This window comes from Engystomops pustulosus, chromosome 5 (assembly GCF_040894005.1).
Source record: "Engystomops pustulosus chromosome 5, aEngPut4.maternal, whole genome shotgun sequence".
NCBI classification, from domain to species: Eukaryota; Metazoa; Chordata; class Amphibia; order Anura; family Leptodactylidae; genus Engystomops; species Engystomops pustulosus.
In genome coordinates this window covers 176,881,098-176,901,410 of record NC_092415.1, presented here as the reverse complement: position 1 = coordinate 176,901,410, position 20,313 = coordinate 176,881,098, and the positions used below count along the sequence as shown (strand labels likewise).

Sequence of the window (20,313 nt, the reverse complement as noted above, 5' to 3'; positions counted from 1 at the left end):
ACGAGCAGTTGGACAGGTGTACCTAATAAAGTGGCCGGTGAGTGTATATCACTACTGCAGTCTGTAACCCTCGCACGCACACACTCACAGCTCTGCTTCAGTTAGTCACAGTAAATCCCAGAGCCTGAGATTTACAGTACTGTGGACTGCAAAGTAACAATAGCATTGGATGTATATGTTTGGGCTCACTATCCTGCTGCAGAATACTTTTTTTTTTATTTTCTATTAATATTTCTATTTTGGAAAGGATTATTGCACCTCAGCCAAAAAGTTTTTGTGCAGAACTGTAAATTCAGCGCACTGAATTTTTCCAAAACTTTTTCTCCAGACCTTTACTAAATGGTTAGAAATGTTGATTATTTACGTAGGAAAAGATCCCTCATGAAACCCTAGACTTCAAATTCTTGGCTTTAGAATGTTATGAGGATATAACGGGGAACTAATACAAGGACAGACATTGAATAGATGTATGGTAAAGTTGCTTCATGGCTGCTGAGATCACGGGTATCACCTGGCATAGGCAACAGCGCCTCACAATCTGTACTCCATTGATACTTCCATTTGTGTTTGACTTGTCAGCCATGTCAGTCGCGAGTTCAACTTCAACGATCATAGAGTGGATTTCAAGTGTTTCTTACAGAAATTGTTCACTCATATTATCTACTTACGAGAAGTTATAGATTTTAAAGAAAGAAAATAAATTGTATAAATTGATGATATGGTAGCTATGAAGAGTCTACTGCTGGAATTACATGGATAAAAGAGGGACGTCAATGGAGGCATTTATCAAGTGTGCACAAATATTTGCATGTGCAAAATATCATGGAATTTATGATTTTCACCTTTTTATGATAGCAACCTTGATGACCTTGTGTTTCTACAATGTAGTTGTTGCTCATCACTCCCCGCCCCCTTCCCCCACCATTAAAATATTTTTTGCGCATGTATACACCCCCCCCCCCCATAGCGCTAGCAGGCCTGCACGGGGGCTCTGCATACAACCAGTGTCATGATTCAGTACACAGAGTGAAGTAGAGCCAGGAGCAGTGAGGACTTCTCAGCTGTACTCACCACTACCCGGCCTCATGCACCAATGAGCGCTGACTTCAGTCATGTTAAATCAGCACCCCCCTTCTAGGCTTTTAGTTGATGAATGGGACTGCACTTTATGTACATGCTCAGCAGTGAAGCTCTTCTGCTCCTCTGGGAAGGAATGCCCGGATTTATCTCGGCACTACTAGAGTGACCAGGAAAACAGGACTGTGGAGTTGGTGATATTATTTGTGGAGCTGGAGTCAAAGTTAGGGAAATTGAGGAGGTAGAGGTTTGGATTACCAACTCCACAGCCCTGGTTTAACATTAACGCATCTGAGGGCGATTTTGGTGTAAAGACAATGTTACGTTAAATGATAAATCTTCATATGTGATTCCAGTCCAAATCATAAATATGACACAACTACAGGCGGTCCCCTACTTAAGGACACCCGACTTACAGACAACCCATAGTTACAGACAGACCCCTCTGACCTCTGGGGAAGCTTTCTGAATGCTTTACTATAGTCCCAGATTGCAATAATCAGCTGTAAGGTGTCTGTAATGAAGCTTTATTGATAATCATTGGTCCCATTACAGCAAAAAAATTTTAAACTCCAATTGTCTCTGGGGCCAAATTTTTTTTTTTTTGTCTGGACCTACAATGATAAAATATACAGTCTCGACTTACATACAAATTCAACTTAAGAACAAACCTCCAGACCCTATCTTGTACGTAACCCGGGGACTGCCTGTATTATACAAACCAGATGGACTTAATATGACTGACTACTCTCTGCTATATCATGTCCGTCCAAAGTTGTATCATAGACCACAAACAAGCCAGATTGGATACTATGGGGAATTAAGTTATAAACTAGCTTTAAAAGTCAAGTCCTGGATGTATTAAAAAAATAAAGGGTTAAGCCCTTATGTAATACAAAAAGCAAGTAACCTGAAGTAAATGAATGACAAGCAGACACAGAGGGCAACAGGACCCTGCCCACTAGGGCTTAAAAACTGCAAGTCCTCAAGACATGACCTGTCAGTTTAGATCTGGAGCTATGACAATCTGTCCCGGCTGACACCACATCATATTTTGGGACTCGGCAGCCGCCATCTCTTGACATCTCATGGACATAACACCATTGTGCACAGATGATATACAGAAAGCGGCCTGTGGCGAAAGATGTACCTAGATACATGTATTACAATTCTGGTTTTTGTTTTGCTTTTAGCCTTTCGGTTGCTAATCAAGGAAAACCCCTTTAAGACTAAAGGTATTAAAATTAATATGTCTATTTTTGAGATGACTGTGTGTTTATTTGCGAAATTTTGTTGAAAAAAAAGGAAAGAGCTGGAAACCCCTGTAGTCACTTCATTTTCTAAACTCCTTATTCTTCTTTATGGTATTTTTTTGAAAATGTGCTTCAATTTTTTTTGTCTTTACTTTAATTACATTGTAATCATTTGTTTGTTTGTTTTTTATCAATGGGATAACTGTGGTTCTTTCTCATTTGGATTAAGTAACACTGGAACTTATCATAGGGAGCAACGAATTCTGTATTTGTATATTCACTATGGGGTTAGCTTTATCAGAAGTGTCCGAATGCAGAACTGCTCTAGTTGTCCATTACAACCAGAGCTCAGCCAGTCCTAGTGCTGTCAGACCATCCACTTTAGTGACCAGTTGTGTGTGGTTTTCATATCAGACTACAAAAGATCAGAGGCTTAAAGGACAGTTGCCATCTTATTCATGAATCTGAAATTGTAATAGTTTTTTATGCTTCTTCTTTTCCTAAACAAATGTACAATATTGTATAATAATATGCTAACAAGCTGGAAGTGCTCTTGGGGTCGTGTTATTAGCCCTGCGGCCTGGACGGGCTCTGTTCTTTCCCGGAGCACATGCAGCTCATTACCATATTTTTAACACATCATTTTAAGGATAAGGAGACCATAAAAGTCTATTTCAAGGCCACATCCTGCATCAGGGTGCAAAGTGGATTCAGTCATTCACACTTCTTTATAAGGTAAATCAGATGGTAAATTTCCTTTAAAACACATGATGGCAGTAGTACATGCTTCTTTTTTCTCTAATATGATCAGACCAATGGTTTGTGAAAAACATCTGACGTGTACAAACTAGACTATTAGGGAGTCACAGATTTGTGTCTATTATTGGTCCAAAAAAAACCACTAACTGTATTACTACTGCCGAATAACGCAATTATGTGTTATATATTGGAGTTTACCATGTTTAAATCGCACCCATTTGTAGCAGAATTTGCCATATGTTGTTTAGTTTTATTGATTGGTTTTTCTTTTCCCCTTTAGGCGATGGCCTTTTCCCTAGAATGCCTATGGTAAATGGTATGTTACCACCCAATGCACATCTACAACACAATCCTATGGGCCCCGGAGCTGGACTGGGTCCTTTCCCACCACTATCACATCCACCCTTTGTAGATAACAGGTATTATTATTGTAGATGTTACATGAAATTATTGTAATGTTTCTCTGTCCTTGGTGTCCAGATTGTTCCAATGAATTGACTAATATCAGGCTGGTATCATTGTCTGGTATTGTAGCTCTACTACTGTGCGGTGACTGTGTTCTGCTTCTATTCTACAGAAAGCCTGGGGACAGGTTTTAGTGCTTTCTTTTTAGTGTATAGCTGGCTTCACATTTCTAGTTTTTTATGGGGCTGTTTTTTGGTACCATATTGAAATAGAGTGATTGTAATACATGGCTTCATAAAGATGCTTGTGTCTCCGTCCTATCAGGGATAAGAACCCAGTGTATCATGGCATGGTGAATGACCAGACCAATGTGTGGCCAACACAAGCTCCTGCGATGGAAACCGAGGGGGATACCATGTCTAACGCCCAGAGGAGTACGCTAAAATGGGAGAAGGAAGAAGCACTCGGAGAAATGGCCACTGTCGCCCCTGTTTTATATACAAATGTTAACTTCCCAAACTTGAAGGATGAGTTTCCAGGTATAATACTTTGAAACTTGCCTTTTGTGCAAATTTATGGACATCCATTCACACTTGTGAGTTCGATTCTAACTTGTCATCTATTATTTTTTATTATTATTTTTTTTTTCCCAAGATTGGTCTACAAGAGTAAAACAGATCGCAAAACTTTGGAGAAAAGCCAGCTCACAAGAGAGGGCACCATATGTGGTAAGTATGCCTCCGCAATTATTTTTGTATGGTGTGGGCAACAAGGGACCTAAACTTCCATGGGATTAGAGTCCAAGCTTCAAATGATGCAAGGAATTCTGCGGGACTACCACATTGTAGTGTAATCATGATTTCAGTACGATGTGGCTGTCCCACGGGGATCCAAGCATATGTTATAACTATGATGCTTGGAGTCCCATCCCCAGAGCAGGGCGACCACCAATAGGTCCATGCACATTTGTGTAAATAAGCCCCGACTCTTAAAGGGGTATTCTCGTTTGGGCATTAACATTCAGTTTGATTAATCTGCCATTAATAAACATTTCTTCAATTAGATGTTATTAAAAAAAATGTTCCTGTGTGAAGATAATTTTCCATAAATGTAGCCATGTTGTCCCTTAGAAAGGAGATCACATCCTCTGATACGACCACCTCTGCTGGAGGGATTGCACAAATAAACAAAAGGTTTTTGTATATAAAATGTCCTGGAGTTACTGCATGTCGCACAGCCATCCTGTGGTGATGATTGCTGAATCCTGGTAGTCTGGCAGGACCCTATAGCGCAAGTCTGGCCACCGCTGCAAGAGTGTGACGTGGTCGTATCCGAGGAAGCGATCTCGTTTCTAAGGGACAACATGACTACATTTATAAGAAATTATCTTTACACAGGAACATTTTTTTTAATAACATCCAAGTGAAGAAATATTTATATATGGCAGATTAATGAAACTGAATGTGAATGCCGAGACGAGAATACCCCTTTAAGTCCTTTGTGTTTTAAAACAAAAAAAGTTATCTTCTTGACCCCTCAAGAACAAGGTCACATTACGGCATGAGTCAGTGTCCAGTATAGATCCTGTGAATACTATTTTAGATGAATTTGTATCTTAACTTTTTCTGTATATTTTTTTCTATTTTCCAGCAAAAGGCTAGAGATAACCGTGCAGCTCTACGCATAAACAAAGTACAAATGTCAAACGATACTTTGAAACGACAGCAGCACGAAATAGTTGAACTCAACTCCCGCATGGATTCAGATTTGTTTAAAGATCCGATGAAGCAGAGAGAATCTGAACATGAGCAGGAGTGGAAGTTTAGACAGGTACATGTTTTACATACGTGGGTAGTAGTAGTAGACCTAAAATCGATCTTAAAAACACAGAATAATTACATACAATCATTACATATTAAAAACAGCTTTTAACTTATTCAACTTTCTGACCACTGATTTTACAGCAAATGCGGCAGAAGAGCAAGCAGCAAGCAAAGATCGAAGCAACGCAGAAGCTGGAGCAAGTAAAGAGCGAGCAGCAACAGCAGCAGTTTGGATCGCAGCTTCATTTGAGTCAGTCAGGAAATGAAACCCCAAACAGCAGAATACAGAGTCCTTTAACACCTCAACAGAGTGGTGGAAATATGTCTCCAATTCAGCAAACTTTTACTAAAGACACATTTTCCAAACAGACATCATCGTTCTCTGATGACGTTTTTGTGAAACCACAAGCACCACCACCAACTCCAACCAGAATTTCTTTGCAGGACCCCCTTCAGTTGTCCCAGTCTTCTCAGCCACAGTCACCACAGATGATGTTCTCGCCAGGCTCCTCAACTTCTAGACCTTCATCACCTGTAGATCCATATGCTAAAATGGTAGGGACACCAAGACCTCCACCTGTTGGTCAGAACTACCACCGGAGGAACTCTGGGTCACCTATGGATATGTGTTCTACAAGACATATTGCTGGGAATGATTCTTCTGATACTAAACCATCACCAGTCAGAGATCCCTCTTCATCTCCATCAGGTGGTGATCTGGGTATGAAGTTAGGTGATTCTCAAAGGTCCATGATGTCTTCAGATCATTTTGCTAAACCTGGTTTTTCAACGAGAATTCCGCACAACATAGATCAGGATGTAGATGGTTCCTTATGTTCAGCAAACAATGACCCCTTTGCTAAACAAAATTCCAGGCCCGATATGTTTTCAAGACAATCACTGGGACAAAATAAAGTAGATCCATACGCAAGACCGCCTCTCACTCCCACACCAGGCGTTTCACCTGGTAGTCCTGCCCCATTTAAAACTCCACTTCGCCCCCCTCAATCACCACAAGAGTCTTTTAATGCTATGCCAACAACACCTCGTCGAATGCCACCCGACCAGTATGAAAGGGCTGGTATGACGCCAAGACCATCTGAAAATTTTTCACATGATCCATACAGCCAAGCATCACATCGTTCTTCAAATGAATTTGCACATCCACCTAGACTGATGCGACAACATAGTGACCCTCAGTCTTTATCGAGATCAAATTCTCAGGATCCATACTCTCAGCCTCCAGGAACACCACGACCAGTAAATAACCCATTTTTGCAGTCACCTAATACCCAGAGAGTTGTTGACCCTTACCTACAACAACCACATACCCCTAGACCTTCTGTGCAAACAATGGATCCTTACAGTCAGCCACCATCTACCCCTAGGCCGATGGCCGGTGATATATTTGCTCAACCCATTGTTAATAAGAGGCACCATGACAACTTTGCTTCCTCATCAGGAAATACAAGGACTGGTATGGATCCCTACTCTCAACAGCCTGCAACTCCTAGGCCTATTTCATCAGATCCATATTCCCAACCCCCAGGAACACCAAGGCCAATGCCTTCTGATCCATACTCTCAGCCTCCTGGTACTCCAAGGCCATTGACTTCTGATCCATACTCTCAGCCTCCTGGTACCCCAAGGCCAATGACTTCTGATCCATACTCTCAGCCTCCTGGTACCCCAAGGCCAATGCCTTCTGATCCATACTCTCAGCCTCCTGGTACCCCAAGGCCAATGACTTCTGATCCATACTCTCAGCCTCCTGGTACCCCAAGGCCAATGACTTCTGATCCATACTCTCAGCCTCCTGGTACCCCAAGGCCAATGCCTTCTGATCCGTACTCTCAGCCTACTGGTACCCCAAGGCCAATGCCTTCTGATCTGTACTCTCAGCCTCCTTGTACCCCAAGGCCAATGCCCTCAGATCCGTATTCTCAGCCACCTGGAACACCTAGACCAATGCCATCAGATATATATTCTCAGCCACCTGGAACACCTAGACCAATGCATTCAGATCCATACTCTCAGCCACCTGGTACACCGAGACCAATGCCTTCAGATCCATACTCTCAACCACCAGGAACTCCAAGACCAGTAGCATCAGATCCTTATTCACAACCACCTGGAACTCCAAGACCAGTACCAACAGATCCTTACTGTAAACCCCCTGGCACACCAAGACCAATGCCTTCAGATCCATATTCTCATCCTCCTGGGACACCCAGACCTATTAATATAGACCCTTATTCTCAGTCCCCTGGTATGCCACGTCCTGTTTTATCAGATCCATATTCCCAGCCTCCTGGAACCCCAAGACCAGCTCCCACAGATTCATATACTCACCCAAGCAGAACTCCTAGGCCTGTACTTCCTGATCCTTATTCTCAGCCACCAAGAACGCCTATGCCAGGTGTCCCAGAAAACTTTAATCACTCTTCTGTTGTTCGAACCGGATTGATTACTGGTCAGGAGTCGTTTGGACATGCCACACAAAACAGAGGTCCTCCCATGCAAGCTCCATACTTGAGACCTGATGCAAGCTCCCAAAATCCTCGAATGGCAGTTCCGGGGGCAACCGACATGTTTAGTCAGGATAGTTTTGAACATCCCCCAATGACCCCTCATGTGCAGAGTGGGGATGGTTTTGGAGACTCGCATGATTTAGCTGATCAACAAAGGCCATTTTCAGAGGAGGCCTTTAGTGCAGTTACCAACATTGCGGAAAGTCCTCCAGGTCAACAGTTTGCTAATATTCAGCAAGCCATGAACATGTCAGATGCCCAAAATTCACTGAACTTGCCACTTGCAGACTCTGAAGAGAAATTAAGACAGGTAAATGGTCATTTTTATGGGCTCTGGTTTTATAAATATTTTAAATATGTTACACTCTTATGGAAATGTTGGTATCCTTGCACTTAAATTCTTTCACCTTGAATTTTCTTTACAGCGCCAGAAGCTACGAGAGATGATCTTGCGACAACAGCAAAACAAGAATTCTATCCGTCAAGAGAAACCAGTTGATCCTTTACAGATGAACCAGGGTGGACATCCCACACAGTGGCCAGACAGTTCACACAGGCAGCGTGAAATATTTAACAGGCCACCACCGCCTTATCCTGGCAATATTCGAGCAGCACTTGGCCCTAAGGGAAACCCACGATTCCATGCTTTTCCCAAAGACCAACAATTCGCTGGAAATGGCCAGTTCACCAGACCACAGTTTTCTGGAGACATTAGTAATATGGCTATGAGACCCCACCCTGGAAACAGGTAGAGTTTTATGTGATTTTGAAAGTTTATAGGACGGTTGTGGCTACACCTGCATATTTGAGTGCACCTAAGTGTCTGGTCCCATAACTTCAAATGCCATTGATTGTTATTTTTAAGGGAGCCTGTCACCAATAGCCAATTCCCCCCACACATACACACACAAACAAACCAGAAACAATACATGTGTAACTGATGCTTCTTTCCATGAGATTAGAGTCAAAAGAAAAGTTTTGTTGATGTCCTCTATTAGTAAAGATCCAGTCATGGAGGCTGGGGAGCTCCAGCATACAGTTAAGCTACACTGCCTCCTAATTGACACTGACATTGATAACCAGGCCTCAAATTGGAGACAGGTTAGCTTGACAATACGCTGGAGTTCCCCTTCGCCATGACAGGATCTAAAGTAACAGAGGACATCAATAAATGTCTTTTTTAGACTAATGTATGCTCTAATCCCATGGATAGAGACCTTAGTGGAACATTTATAAAGACCTCTAAAAGGTACTGTGTGTGGGGAGTAGGGTTGTTAGTGACAGGCTCCCTTTAAAGACCATTGAAGGTCCCTTTGGTGGGATCAACTGCAATCTGCTACACAAGACCTCTCCTGTAAAAAGGAATGTGTTGTTTTATGTATACACTTTCTAAAGGGTTTTTAGTAAATGTCTTTTTATTTTACAGATTTGTCTATCCAATGGCAGGCCCTGGTCCTGTGCCCGGTCATGAGCGCTTTTTAGGCCCCTCAATACAAATGCAAGTTCCGGGGATTCCACAGCAGATGAGGAGAGATATGTCCATTGAACTGACTAGGCCCATAAGTAATTCACAGATGGCGAATGCAGCTGGTATACCACCTCATTTTGCCCACCAGGGAATGCAGGTCCAACAGCATAATATATCAGGCCAGGCATACATTGAACTTCGACACCGGCCACCAGATGGAAGACCAAGGATCCTCTTTGGGCCATCTCATACAGTAATGGAACAATCTATGCCGCATCAGAGGCAAATGGGTTATTTCCCTAGACCAGAATTTCAAGGCCAAAGGTTGATGGATCCAGTACGTGCCCACCATCCTGGTTTGTCCAGTCAAGTGCCTCCTGGCTTGGAGCAATTGATGGCTGCACAAAATCAACCAGTCATGATGCATGAAGTTGAGCAGCCGGGAACAACGGAGAACTATTTGCAAAATCCACTATCTACTGATAACCCAAACAAGGGCCTGGGTAATAATACTGCACCAAGTGAGTTGGATGATAACCCAGATGATCCATCAGAAAAAGATCTTGATGTAAAGGATCTGGAAGGAGTTGAGGTTAAGGATTTAGATGACGATGATCTTGATAACATAAATCTGGATCCAGACGATGCAAAAGGGGTTGAACTAGATGGCTTGGACACTCTGGAAGCAAATGATCCTCAACTTGATGACTTGCTACGCTCTGGAAAATTTGACATCATAGCCTATACAGATCCAGATCTTGATCTTGGAGACAAAAAAGATATGTTTAACGAAGATCTGGATTTTAATGTACCCATCGATGATAAGTTGGAGCTCCAGTGCAAAACTGAAGAAGTAGAAGGCAACGAAGAAGCTCTCAATGCTACAGCTGATTCCGTTCCGGAGACTATTGGCGAGGTTGCGATTGAAACCGTCATGGAGGGGTCGTCCCCAAAAACCAAGGCAGCGAATATGACACCTGAACTGACAGTGGAAGCCGCTGGGAAGCAGCAGCAGGAAGAGGATATGATGTCTGTACCGTCTTGTAAAAGTGAACGGTCCGATAAAGGGGATAAGGAGAGCGCTCCTAATTCTGTACAGCCCAGTGAGCCCCTGCAGGTGCCTTCCCAAGATGCCAGCAGTTCATGCACAATGCCAGAATCTGCACCGGCACTTGATAACTTGCTAAACAATGAAAATCCAGAACTTAATGATGTCGAAAAATTAGTTTCTCCCTCGGACATCATGGCATCACCACAGCTAAATGTAATGCAGGGCGTAACGCAAGATGTCATGACTTCTCCTAACCAAGCGATAGATCATGCTTTGAATCAGAGTACGGGACCAAGACTTAAACAAGGGTTTGCACAAGGATCGCCTTCAAATTCGGGTTTTTTGGCTGCTCAGCAAGGCGGCCATGCTTTCGTTACAGGGGAAACGTTAAATCAGACTCTGCCGAGTGGTATGCCTAGTGCACAGCAAGTCATGCTGCAGCAGAGCCGTGAGAGGCCTCTTCTTCTGGAGGAACAGCCCTTATTACTGCAAGATCTCCTAGATCAAGAAAGACAGGAGCAGCAGCAACAGAGGCAGATGCAGGCTATGATACGTCAGCGCTCCGAGCCCTTCTTTCCAAATATCGGTATGTAATTATCATTGTATTTCCATATCTTTTCTCTCATTGCTTCCCCAGATAACATTACCAGGAAATGCACTATTATGGAATAATAATCTCCTAGTACTATGAAGGATTTGACTGAAATAGTTTTCAAACAGAGAAGAGTAACACATTGGGGGAGATTCATTATGCCTTCTCCGCCAGTTTTTGGGCTTCTACAACCCGCACAGCACTTTGGCCAGTGACTTTCGTACTGATAGATTTACTATAGTCTCCTCTGGATAGCAGAAAGCTCTGTTCAGACCTGTTCTACAGTTCCGAACTGGCGGAGTTTGCGTGGCTGTATCCAATTAGAGATTCTTGGTGGATATGAGCTCAGAATCGCCAGCGGGCACAATTTTGACTGGCATTCAAAACGCCAGTCTTGATTAATTCCCTCCAATACTGGAAATCTACCATGAAAATCAGGCATTATAAACCAGGGGACAATTACTCATAGCTCCAGGCACCATGCTTCTGATATTCTTCTTATATTTGTTATCCATGGCCTCCTTCCGTCTAATATCAACTTTTAAAATTATGCTAATGAGGCAAAAAGGCTATGAGTGTGTTACAGAACACCTATGTGCTCTGGCTTCACAGGCTGCTGTTACACTGTGCAGCGCAGGTCTCGGTCTCGCCCTCTCTTTGCACTTCCTGTTATCTTGGCCGCATTGAGCAAACGTGGGAGAATGGAAGTGCTCTTGCACAGTGTAACAGTCTGTGAATCTGCAGCATGGAGGTACTGATAAAACGTCCATAGTCTTTATACCTCACTAGCATCATTTTAAAAGGAAGGAGGGCATAGATAATGAATTTAAGATTGCCACTGTCACTTTGCGTGGCTCTATGAGTAAGTGGATTTTGATTTTTACCGACCAACAGGTGATCCCAATGTTCCACTTTCATTTTTATCTGACTGCTGGCACTACCATCAGTTGCAGGAGTTAGTTCCCCTAGAGAATTTGAGCAGAAGTTTTCACGTGTACACAACGTCATTTTCCTCTGTCACGGAGGATTTGCTCTATTTGTCAGTCCCATTGGTATAAATGAAGAAGTGGTCACACATGCAAATTACATTTTTCCCCTCCAGGGCCCTGGTGACTACAGTTTTTGTGAATGATACTAGCGAATGATATTGAACAAGTTGTAGATTTATCCTCTTAAACATTGTTGCTTTGTCTTTCTCCTTGTTATGACCTCCTTTCAGATTTTGATGCCATTACTGATCCTATCATGAAAGCAAAAATGGTCGCCCTGAAAGGCATCAATAAAGTCATGGTGAACAACATGGGAATGCCTCCGATGGTGATGAACCGGTAAATATCTGGTTTATATGCACGTATATCTTTATAACCTCATCACTGAGAGGTGCAAAACTATTTATTTTGTGTCCCCTCTGTTCATGTATCTTGGAGGAGGCAAGTGGTTGTAATTTACTACTTGACACTGCACATAAGGGATAGTCAGGCTGCTGATGGAGACATTAAAGCTTTGTTTTTATAAGTCATGCAACCTGTGTATCCATCACCTATCAATGTATAATCAAACTACTCACCCCATCCACTCTATAACCAGGGCTGTCTCCACCAAAATGGTCACCGATTCCACAACCCTGTCTATAATGCTAACAGGCTGTTCAGCAGTCAAAAGAAATGTCCTGTATCACCTCTGTCCAAACCCGAAATTAAAAAAAAAATATATATATACCTACCTTGGCTCCCGTCCTACATTGTGCATGCGCCATAGTGCAGGGATTCCTATGCCGCCTTCCTTGAAGCATCTCAGACTCCAATGCAATTCACATCTCCCGCCTATCTCCATTGAGAAGAAATTGAGAAGACACAAGGGAGTTGGGATTCTGTTCTCAGGATCAGTAGGGGGAAGTCATAATCTTCCCTGCGTTACAATTCATAACTTGACTTCGTAGCACAACGCCTTTTAGGATTTACAATATTTAATTGTACAACTAATTTCTTTTTTTCCCTCCTAGATTCCCTTTTATGGCTCAGCAAGTGCCAGGTGCACAAAACATTGAAGGCCAGAGCATTGTCCCACCAGGAATTTCACAGGTATAAGCTCTTTTGTACAGTCATGTTATCTACATGGTAGCATTAGAGGGTATTTTTCCATGAGGCTGATACATTCCCTTCCAAGGTCTGGGTCACTTCCTAGTCCACACGCGATCCTGCTACCGGTGCCAGTTTGCTAGTGTAAGGGGTAGTGCTCATGTGAAGCTCATTTTAAGGAAGATAAGGCGGAGTTTACCCCCAAAAACTAAAACCAGGAGTTTATTGAAAAAAGAGAAGTCGTATTCTTCCTTCACAAATTCACTTCCCTTTTTGATCTACTACTTCTTTTGGTTTTAAAAGTTGCCTCTATAAATCTGTATGAACATACTTTCGATGGTGGTTCTAATTCAACAATAATTTATATTGTTTGTTTGATAAGTTTTATATAATTTTCCAATATACTTTCCGTATCAATTCCTCACTGTTTCCTAGATCTCCGCTTGCTGTCTTCTGTAGGAGGTTTCATTCTTTACTTCCTGTAGATAAACACCGATCCCTGGTCATGTGATGTCACACAGGTGAATGAATACCATACAGCTCTGATTACTCTCTGCAATATAACGAGCCGCGCGCCTGTGTGACATCACATGACCAGGGACGACTTCTATCCACAGTAAGTAAACTCAAAAGCTTCCTGTAGAATCAGACAACCCCTTCAAGATTTGTTCACATTCTTCTGCAGATGATGCACAATTATATATGTGTTGTAGAAAAAAATCTAGTTGCAGATTTTTACATTTGGCTTGTATTTTTTTTGTAGGATGCAAGTATAGCACCACAGATGATTCGACCAAACCCTCCAAACTTTGGTCCAGGATTTGTCAGTAAGTATTTGGAGAGATGATTGTTATGTTAAAGGACATCTACCACCAGGATCAAGGACTGTAAACCAAGCACACAGATATTTGGTGTGTGTCCCCTCTGGCAGGATCTGCTCTTCATTTAGCTTCTTATGTCCTGGTTTTAACAAAAAATATGAATAGAGTGGTTTGGGCAATTTCGGTATACACTCTTCACTTTTGTAGGGCTTCCAGAATGGCCATCTCCTGTAGTGGTGGCCAGTGGTTTGCATGGCTGCTCTATGGGGCATATGTCTGACCCATCTGTTATGATTTATTTGGGGTCTCCTTGGTATCAGACCTATAGCTCTTATTCTCTGGCCATAGATGTTCTATAAATAAGTCCACTATCACACTGTGCCTGCCAGCATAATGCTTCCATACTTGTCGGGTACAGTTTTGAGACAAGATTTTCATGGTGTTATTTCTGCAGATGACTCCCAGAAGAAACAATATGAGGAATGGCTTCAGGAGACTCAGCAACTCCTTCAAATCCAGCAAAAGTTTTTGGAGGAGCAAATTGGGGCCCACAGAAAATCTAAGAAAGCATTGTCAGCGAAGCAGCGGACCGCCAAGAAGGCCGGGCGTGAACTTCCTGAGGAGGATGCTGAGCAGCTGAAACACGTCACAGAGCAGCAAAGCATGGTGCAAAAACAACTGGAACAGGTAAGTGACTCTGCCTGACCCCTTTCCTACCTATCTAAGGGCCATTTCACATAGGCAAGTTCAGTTGCTTCGGGTTTGACCCTGTTCACCTGGACCGGTGTGAAACGCCCCTTAGGGCATTCTCAACTTCCTGATGTCTAAAATACTGCTGTGTGAAATAGTTATAACCTTGGGGGAATTTATTTTTGTAAAACTCATCATTGTATTGTAAAATAAAGTATATATTATTTTATTTGATAGATACGAAAGCAGCAGAAAGAACATACGGAGCTTATTGAAGAATACAGAAACAAGCAGCAGCAGTTTTCAGTGACCCCTTTAATGCCTGGAGTCCTACCACAGCAAACATTGATGCCGGGGGGAGCACCACCAATGAATGCCCAGAGCTTTCCTATTCCACAGCCGCTGCACCCTCCAGGAGCCATGGTACCAGGCCAAGCCAGTCAGCCGAGGATGCCAAACATGCCAGGGTGGCAGCCTCCCGCAAGAGCTGCAGCCCCACCAGTAAATGCCCCCAGGATACAGCGTCCTGTCAATCCTGAAGTTACCGCTCAGGCTGCCGGCGTCAACCCAAATGCCCCACCTAGGGTTGAATTTGATGACAACAATCCCTTTAGTGAAACATTTCAAGAGAGGGAGAGGAAAGAAAGGTTACGAGAACAACAAGAGCGGCAGAGGATACAGCTCATGCAGGAAGTAGATCGGCAGAGGGCATTACAGCAACGGATGGAAATGGAGCAACATGGCATGGTGGGTCCAGACTCCAATAACAGGTCTTTGTCCCATATGCCTTTCTTCAGTGCTGAGTTACCAAATGACTTCATGCAGATTCCACCCCTACAACAGTCTCAAATGGGGCAACAAAATATAGATAAGTCTCCACCTGCTGCACCTTTTGTGCAAAACTCTGATAAAAGGTCTTTAGGACATTCCCCACATGGGCAGGACAATCAGTCTGGGTTTCCACAGACTTCATTTATGCCAAATGTCACCAATGCATCACCTGTTGCAGATAATGGAAACCCTGGTGGACAGGACAGGCCTCCCAGTTCCACCAATTTTCAAAGTCCAAGCCAGTCCCTCATACAATTATATTCTGACATTATCCCCGAAGAGAAAGGTAAAAAGAAAAGACAGCGGAAAAAGAAAAAAGAGGAAGACTCAGATTCTCTGAAATCTCCACCCTCAACACCAAGGTCGGACTCCACGGCTCCACTTACTCCAAGCATCTCGGAAGCGTCAACCCCAACAGTTAACGTTGCGAATGACCTTCAGGGAGAACATGTGACTGACTTGATCCGTTCATCGACACCCAATGCAGCAAACAATAGCTCTGTGGACTCCGAAGGCCCACTCCTCCCTAAAGATGTGAAACAGGTATTTCAGGAACCCGGGCTGGACCAAGAGGATGGTCAACCGCACACTAAGGACAACGTTGATATTCAGGAAATTAAATTGGAGCAGGTGGAAGGAGATCCGTCTCCGGAGGAATCTGACTCCAAATTGAAGCAACCGTCAGTCGGACTTAAGACTGAAGTAGATAAAGCCACATCGCACGATGCACTTTCCACAGAAATCACTTCTCATACTGCCTCCACCCCCTCAGGAAAACTGGAATCGGGAAATGAATTATTGAAACACTTGCTCAAAAACAAGAAACAGCCAGTCGTATTGCCTCAAAGCGCCGAGGAAAGTTTACAGTCAATTGAAGATAGTTCCTTTGATTCAAAGTCCACTGCAAGACTTGCAAATTCATTGGTGAGTTGTCTCTTTATCAATTTAAAGGGAATGTGTTTGCTTTGACCACGCAAAGTTTCAGACAGAGTTTGGTATCAGCCCTGGTTATTGCTGCAGTAGCCAGAAGTTTGCTACTGCTTTTACTCAAAGCAGAGAGGTGGAGCTATAAAGAAGTTTAGTGCAGAGATATAAAATCACCCCAAGGTACGGACAATCCTCTAGTGCACCAGGCACAGTGCTGGAACTTGTGGGTAAAGCCTAACTTTGTTTTCAACCTGGATCACAACTACTGTATCATTCCCTTTAAAGGGATTTTCCCACAAACACAAGTTAGGCCCTAACTTGCTGATCTGTGGGGGTCTCAGTGATGAGACCCTCACAGATCATGAATACAAAGGTTCCGATGGCGTCCCAAGTACCTCCGTTGGACCCCTCGTTGTTCCGTCAGAGTAATGGAGCAGACGGCCGCGCATGACTGTTCTGCTACATTAATCTCTATGTGGTGATGTGTACGTCATCAATTTGGATCATGTTTATCAAAAAGGTGCAATTTTACAAACTATGTGGTAACATTGTATATGTGTGTTTACATTTTACATAAATTATTTAATATGTGTCAGAAATTAAAAGGCGGACTAACTTCATATTTTTCTGCAACGGAACCACATAGGAAAGTATAAAACCCTTTAATAATTGGACTCCCATTGTGTTTTCTCCAGCATATACCGGACAGAGAGGAGATGATTGGCTTTAGTGTCAACCAGAACTTGCTCCCTAGAGCGGATTTTGAAATGGAGAAGAAGAAACCAAGAAATAAGCGGGTACAGAGGACGGCGGATAAGCCAGCCCCTCGATCCAAGAAGAGGAAGAAAGAGGAGGAACAGAAGCCAGCCATATTTTCCAACTCTGAGACCTTCAGCCAAATCAAGCAGGTAATTCATAGCTCTTATCATCTGGAATAATCTGAATATCCTGCCACAATTCCAGTGCCAGTCATTCTGCCAAGCAGAGGTCAGTGGGTATGATATTAGTAGCCCATCCCTAGAGCACTGATGATACAAACAAATATTTTTCACCTTTAAAATTTCTTCTATTTTTGTCTTTTTGGTGATTTTATGATCCAGAATCTGCGACCAGAACCGCATCAAAATCTGAAAGTAAATCCACATGTGTTACATGCAAATCTTGACCATGTGCATTTACTCGCTCATGTAGCGGAAAGGCTGTTGAATTTACCCCGGCGCTAATCATGCAGCTATTCTGCAAGTATCGGCTTGTGTCTGACGTAGATGCATTGTGATATGATTAAGTCACATACACTACAAGGCTACTGTATTAAGGTGCGGATTTGCTGCAGATTCTCGACTAATACGCTACGTGTGCAGATATTGTACACTTTTTGATGAATAGCTTAAAAAAAACAGCGGCTTTTACCTTATTCTTTACCCGCACCAGCCTCTGCCTACCTCATGAACATAGTTAACCATTGGCATTTGGTTTGTTTGTACCTACACTTGCCAGCCCTATGGCTCCCGTTGAAATGTAGGCTTTATCCACCAAAGATGTGAAAACTTGTATGTTTATGTTTAAATATTGAAAATATTAAAAAAAATATCTGATTTAAAAAAAAAATTTTGGAAACTTTAACCTTCATCCCATTACTAGGGATACGTGGACCCGAACTGCAAAGGTTCATATCCAAAATGGTGGTGTACAATGTGCTGGCACATCAGCATGCACACACGGCATTGATTTGAATGCCACCGGAAACATTTAAAAAGTTAACACCCATTATCGCTGCCAGTACTGATGGTGGGTATTACTGAGGTCCGTGTTTCGGTACCAGAACCTGAGCCCAAACAGGATAAAGTTAAGTTTAAGAACTTAAGTGGGTCTGCTTATCCCTACCAGTGACATTATGCGTGTCTGTCAGGGCCAGTAGTAATCACTATATTGTTTGCTGATGGTATGAAATTGACCTAATCCACTGCTATAATATTAGTCTGTGCCGACTTACCTAATCAATACTCAGGCAATAATGACAAACTTACAAACTCCAAGCAGATGATTGGATAAAACCCATATGCGACTTTTTTTTTTCCTTCTCTATAGCAACTTTCTCTGCTTCCACTAATTGAGCCAATAGTTGGAATAAATTTTGCACAATTTCTCCCATATGGAACTGGCCCGATGAACGCTGGGAGTCGGCTGCTGGGCACGTTTGGCTGCGCTTCTTTGGATGGCGTATCAGATTATTATTCGCAGCTTATCTTTAAGGTTTGTATTGTTTGTTTTTTTTAGCATCCAAATAAAATCTTCTAGTTTTTAAAATCTGAATGGAAGAGGAAACGGATAGCGCCGTTCTCAGTGCAGTGGTCAGACTAGGTTACTGTAGATCAGTGCACGTAGGAACTAGTGTTGGAAAGAGATGAGCGAACCTGCAGTTTCAGTTCACGTAAGCGACCCGGACGTATTGCCAGATCAGCGGCCAAACAGCCAATCCAGCAAATTGACACTCCTTGCTACTAGCCCAGGCTGGGTTATGGTCATCGCTAGTAGCAAGGGGGATCCATTTGCTGGATTAGATGTTCGACCGGCAATCCTGAAATACTTCCAGGTCGCACAGCCAAACCTGAACGAACGCTACGTCTCCGCTCATCTCTAGAGCTGTGTGTTGCACCCCCAACAAATCTGATATGGATGACCTATCCTTGGGACAGTTCATCAATATTTCTAACCATAACAGAAAAAAAATAAAATTCTTAAAATATTCATGTAGACTGTATGTACAGTTCCGTTTCAGACATATTTGTAGCTTACATGTATAAGAAATTGGTTCTATGACATGTAAATGTACATTTATAATATACTTAAGGAAAGTCCAAACAGAACTAATGGCCGGTGCATGCCAAACAGAACTGGGCCTCAGGTCCCTTAAACATACAAATAGAAATCATGCAGCACTCCAGGAGTCCAAACATAGGGTAATTAGTAATCCTATTCATATCATAGCTTCATATACAGCGACGTTTAGGCTCAACATGAGCATTTCTCAAGGCTTGAGAATGGCTCATGTTGATTCGAAACGTCGCTGGATATGACGCTATGGAGTGAAAAGGATCGGTTGTTATGACATCATAACCTCATACATTATACAGTACTATTGCTTTGCTGCTGTATTTCATGTCAGTAAATACCTGGTTAATAAATGTACAAATTGCATATATTATTACAGCAAAACAATCTCAGCAATCCTCCCACTCCTCCGGCTTCTCTGCCTCCCACTCCACCACCAGTGGCCTGCCAGAAGATGGTGAATGGTTACGCCACCACTGAAGAGCTGGCGGGAAAGGCTGCCATTCTTGGAGGCCATGGTAGAAATTTATTTCCTTTTTTTTTTCTTTTTTTTTTTTGTAAGAAATAATTTTAATCCTTTAAAATTTGATGTTTTATAATGTGATTGTATTTGTTTCTTATGTTGCAGTTACCAAAGCTTTGGGACCCAAACAGTTTCAGCTGCCTTTCAGGTCCCCAGATGATTTGTTGGCTCGAGCCATGACTCAGGGACCTAAATCAGTGGACGTCCCAGCTTCATTGCCCACTCCACCGCACAACAATCAGGAGGAGTTGAGGTGTGGATTATCAGCCATATTCCTTGCATTTACATTGTATTAATCTAGTAAAGTGTAACTAAACCTTTGGAACAATTTTCGTTTGTTTCAGAATTGGCTAGAGCTATGTAATATACTTCATTAAAGAGAATCTACCATCAAAATCCATCTTGATCAACCAGGGACACTTACTCATAGATCTTGGACCATAACGGTGGTAACCTTCTTATATGTGTTATCTGTGGCCTCTTTCCTTCCAAGATCAACTTTTAAAATTATCCCAATGAGCCTGAGGGGCTTACCAGAGCCCCTCTGTGCTGTAGCTGTAGGGTGGGAGGTACTTCTGCACAGTGTAACGGCATGTAAATCTGCAGCACCGAGGGGCTTTTATAATGGCCACCAGAATACTTCTGGTTCGTT

General features: G+C 42.7%; 1 protein-coding gene across 9 annotated transcripts in view; it reads left to right on the top strand.

Moving 5' to 3' along the window:
- The window catches only part of KMT2C (lysine methyltransferase 2C), a 124,632-nt gene that overhangs the window by 91,710 nt on the left and 12,609 nt on the right, over positions 1–20,313 (top strand). For 7 of the 9 annotated variants that reach the window (XM_072153918.1, XM_072153914.1, XM_072153919.1 and 4 more), the window contains 17 exons: positions 2,271–2,312; positions 3,370–3,508; positions 3,819–4,033; positions 4,149–4,222; positions 5,145–5,324; positions 5,459–8,158; positions 8,274–8,596; positions 9,275–10,953; positions 12,179–12,287; positions 12,962–13,040; positions 13,801–13,864; positions 14,313–14,545; positions 14,786–16,303; positions 17,002–17,214; positions 18,395–18,559; positions 19,518–19,656; positions 19,767–19,914. In XM_072153918.1, the coding sequence (XP_072010019.1) occupies positions 2,271–2,312; positions 3,370–3,508; positions 3,819–4,033; positions 4,149–4,222; positions 5,145–5,324; positions 5,459–8,158; positions 8,274–8,596; positions 9,275–10,953; positions 12,179–12,287; positions 12,962–13,040; positions 13,801–13,864; positions 14,313–14,545; positions 14,786–16,303; positions 17,002–17,214; positions 18,395–18,559; positions 19,518–19,656; positions 19,767–19,914 (8,020 nt within the window). The remainder of the gene's footprint in view (positions 1–2,270; positions 2,313–3,369; positions 3,509–3,818; positions 4,034–4,148; positions 4,223–5,144; positions 5,325–5,458; positions 8,159–8,273; positions 8,597–9,274; positions 10,954–12,178; positions 12,288–12,961; positions 13,041–13,800; positions 13,865–14,312; positions 14,546–14,785; positions 16,304–17,001; positions 17,215–18,394; positions 18,560–19,517; positions 19,657–19,766; positions 19,915–20,313) is intronic. The other 2 variants (XM_072153916.1, XM_072153913.1) reach the window with 1 other exon arrangement.